Consider the following 3,714-nt stretch of genomic DNA (forward strand, 5'->3'; position numbering starts at 1 on the left):
AACACTTTTTGGAGTTTGAAATGAATCTTAACCAGTTGTATTGTCTCTCAAGGCCTCCATGTATTAATTTGCTTAATAAGCATTTTAGGATTAAGAGACCCAAATTTAACCTACAGAGCAGACAAATTTATTTAATTCTCCCTGAATTTGTTCCTTTTCAGATTGCAAATGGAAGTCTACACTATCCATAAAAGAAAAATCTTGAGCATATAAAACAAAACAAAAAAAAGCATTTAATCAAATGCTATGTTAAACAGCATTTGCTAAAGCTGTATGTGCTTCAGAAATGATTCAGCCAAAAACTGCTCTGAAGAAGTGCTTGAAATTTGGGGGGGGGAATAATTAAAGGCTCCTGGGCTCTCATTCCTTTCAAAATATATTTTCAAAATAATTTTTGAAGCATGTACAAACCTTGAACAGAGTATCTGAGCCTTTCGCATGCTCACTTAGGACTTTCCCGTCTCAAATAGAATTTGATATGGTTATCATCTAAAATGTTACCATTAACTCTTCTACTACTGTACAGGTAGTCCTTGATTTATGACCACAATTGGGAACAGAATTTCCATTGTTAAGCAAAGCAATTGTTAAAGGAGTCATGACCAATTTAGAACCTTTTTTGCCATGATTGGGAAGTGAATCACTCAGCCATTAAGCAAGTCTGGCTTCCTTTGTTGAAATTGCTCATCAGAAGCTGACTGGGAAAGCCACATGTGGCAATCATGTGACCCCCAGACATGCAACCATTGTGAATAGCATGCCCAGCACCTAAATTTTGTTCACAGGACAGGATGCTGGGATGATTGTAAAAGCAAGGACCGGTTGTATGTCACTTTTCTGTTAACTTCGAGCAGTCACTAAACCAGGGGTCCCCAAACTTGGCAGCTTTAAGACTTATGGACTTCAACTCCCAGAATTCTCCAGCCAGCTATGCTGGCTGGAGAATTCTAGGAGTTGAAATCCACAAGTCTTAAAGCTGCCAAGTTTGAAGACCTCGGCACTAAACAAATGGTTGTAAGTCAAGAACTACCTATCAGGGTTCCAAGTAACACCCCCAATGAAAGAAGACTCTGAGGCTCAAAGTTCCGTTTTAATAGAGATGCCATATTGGCACATCTGGGAAAACCCGAATCTAAAAGCTTCCAGGTTTTCCCCACCCAAATGAAAATCCAATATCCCTGCCCAGCACCCACATGTCTATTACATGGCCCAGTCAATGCACCGTCCAACTGGAGATGCCTCCCAGTCACACCCCTCCAGGCGCAGGGCAAGATATCTTTGACTCTCTGAGAAAGGAATGTTGTTATGATTATATATCACCCCTGCTCCATACAATCCCCCCTCCCAGTTTCCCACAGCAATAAACGTGGCAGGCCTGAAGGTCCAATGCAAAAGATGGCTTCCAGGCCTGACACTACCTGTATATCGTTCCAATAGTAATTTCTGTGACTAAAGATTAATTTCAGATTCTAAGAGTATCAATAGTGAACTAACACTTAATAATTTTACACTAACCATATAGTATATTGTGCTTTCATTAGATGCTTGCATGCTAATAAAAAAGTCGATTGAGGCCTGCCAAAAAGGAAAAACAGCTTTAATTGTATACTTGGCTATTAGGCTTTCTTTTAATGTCCTTCTAACTATCATGCTGTCTTTCCTTGTTTTCCCCTTGTCTTCATCCAACAAGCAGTGGTGGTACGAGATTTACAGAACATGTGGGTGAATCCTTCCTTTGACATACAGGTGTGGCACAAAGACTGTGACTGGAGTCTTCTTTGGCTGTGATCTGGTGAACTGGCTTTTGGAAGTTGGCCTTGCCTTGGACCGCGGGGAAGCTGTAGTGTATGGAGAGAGGCTGGTGAAAGGCGGCATCATCCAACATATTACCAATGACTTTGAATTTCGGGATGAGCGATTGTATTACCATTTTACCGCTACGACAACTGCAATACAGGACAGCCGAGGGAATGAAGATGCCCGTGGAAGCTAGCCAAGACCAGACCCTCCTACTCGCATCTAATGCACGCTGTTTGAGATCCTTTTGCTTATAATGTGGCTGTGTTGATCTCTAACCCAAAGAGAATTATGTCTTGCAATCTGAATGTTGACTAAAATGAGTTGCTTCAGGGAATTATTTCCAATTGCGAAAGTTGAGTAACAGGCTTTGTACTCAGTTTTATTTTTTTGAAACACTAGGTTTTTTTAAAAAAGAATTTTCTTTCCTTGCCAGTACAAACAATACTGTGGAGAAAACAACTCATTGTTATCATGTGATGTGTGTGTTTTTTTTTAAAAGGGAACAGTAGATCATTTTGGTGTATGCAGTTCTTAGTCTTGTTTTAACAGTGAAGTTCTCTTACTTGTACTGACAAAATAACTGAAGATTGATGTGTTAAAGGAGAAATCAGCAAATGAATTTTGCTGTTCATCCTGATTCTTATATGAATAAGCCAGTTTTAATTTTTAAAGCATACAGGTTTCTGTTTATCAGTCTGTTTAAATCTGAATGAGATTTAAAGCTGCATAATTGTGAGCAGGACTTCTTCAAGCATAATTTGTTTCATAATTTTTCCCCTTGGTTCATTGATAAGTAATTGGCACATAACTGCCAAAAATGGACCAATTTATTTCACAGACTGCAATCAGTTGGAGTCTGTAGATGCCATATTTATTTTGTACTTAATAATACCAAATTACTATTTTTTAAAATGTCAAATTGTACTTGAGTACCACTCTTGATATGCAAATTAAAGAACTTGAATTGACTTCTTGTTAAATTTTAATTTTGCAATGCAAATTTTTAAGTAATTCATAGAAATGTGTGTGTGTGTGTGTGTGTGTAATGTTAGTAAGGTTTCACCGTAAAAGTAATATATTTTTAAATGCATATGTTTATTAAAAACTCTGGTAATTTTTTAATTCTTAAGCAGCGTTGTAGAATAATAGGAAGGCATGAACATCTTATCGGCCTTTTTAAAGTTAAGAAAAATGCTTAAATATTTTTTTCTGAAAGTGGTTCATCAACAATATTGTTAGAAGCAGCAATTTGTCATGTTTCTTCAACTATTAAGACTTGTTGGTTATCTTTATCTAACCACTATTTTTTTTACTAGATGCATGGCACATTTATGTGTGGATATGTTTTATATTTATACAAATATGGATTATATTTGGAAGCTGGGCTTATTAAAATTATGACTATTATCTTTTAAAGAGTTAACTCTGTAACACCTGAAAAATAATGAACCTTTTCATGTTCACAATTTTATGTATTCAGACATAAGGAAGTGGGGTTTTTTTAGTTTTTTTTTTTACTATCGATGCACATGAATTGAAATACTGCCAAGATTTCTTCTGCATTATATAAAAAAGGCTATCTTCCAAAATGGAAAAAAAAGTTTATATAAAGTCTACTTTGTAAGTTGATCTACAGCTGAAATGAAAAGCATGCTGTATTACAAAACCCAATTATTATTTTTTTAAATTGGGAAGAGTTATGGAGAAACTTGTTCCTGAAAGTACGGTAGCAGATTTTCTTGCTGTTCCAGTTACTCAATAAATACAGCTGTCCTGACTTGTATAATATTCCTTGTTAAGAGTTGAAGCAAAAAGTTACACTATATACTTTTTACTTCTTGTGGTTCAATTCTTAAAATATCCTTAAAGTTAGGCTAGATAGACTGCATTCAAAGATCAATCTATACACTGAGA

General features: G+C 36.1%; 1 protein-coding gene across 4 annotated transcripts in view; it reads left to right on the forward strand.

Moving 5' to 3' along the window:
• Positions 1-2,768, forward strand: part of GPR155 (G protein-coupled receptor 155) — a 38,272-nt gene extending 35,504 nt beyond the window's left edge. Inside the window, exon 16 of one of the 4 annotated variants that reach the window (XM_070934830.1) lies at positions 1,747-2,768. In XM_070934830.1, coding sequence (XP_070790931.1) covers positions 1,747-1,993 — 247 coding nt within the window. In that variant the 3' untranslated portion in view covers positions 1,994-2,768. Of the gene's footprint in view, positions 1-1,693 lie in introns of all 4 variants that reach the window. The other 3 variants (XM_070934755.1, XM_070934605.1, XM_070934681.1) reach the window with 3 other exon arrangements.
• Positions 2,769-3,714: the final 946 nt, after the last annotated feature.

This window comes from Pituophis catenifer, unplaced genomic scaffold (assembly GCF_029215685.1).
Source record: "Pituophis catenifer annectens isolate HBS135680 unplaced genomic scaffold, rPitCat1.0.hap2 SCAF_1, whole genome shotgun sequence".
Classification (NCBI taxonomy): Eukaryota; Metazoa; Chordata; class Lepidosauria; order Squamata; family Colubridae; genus Pituophis; species Pituophis catenifer.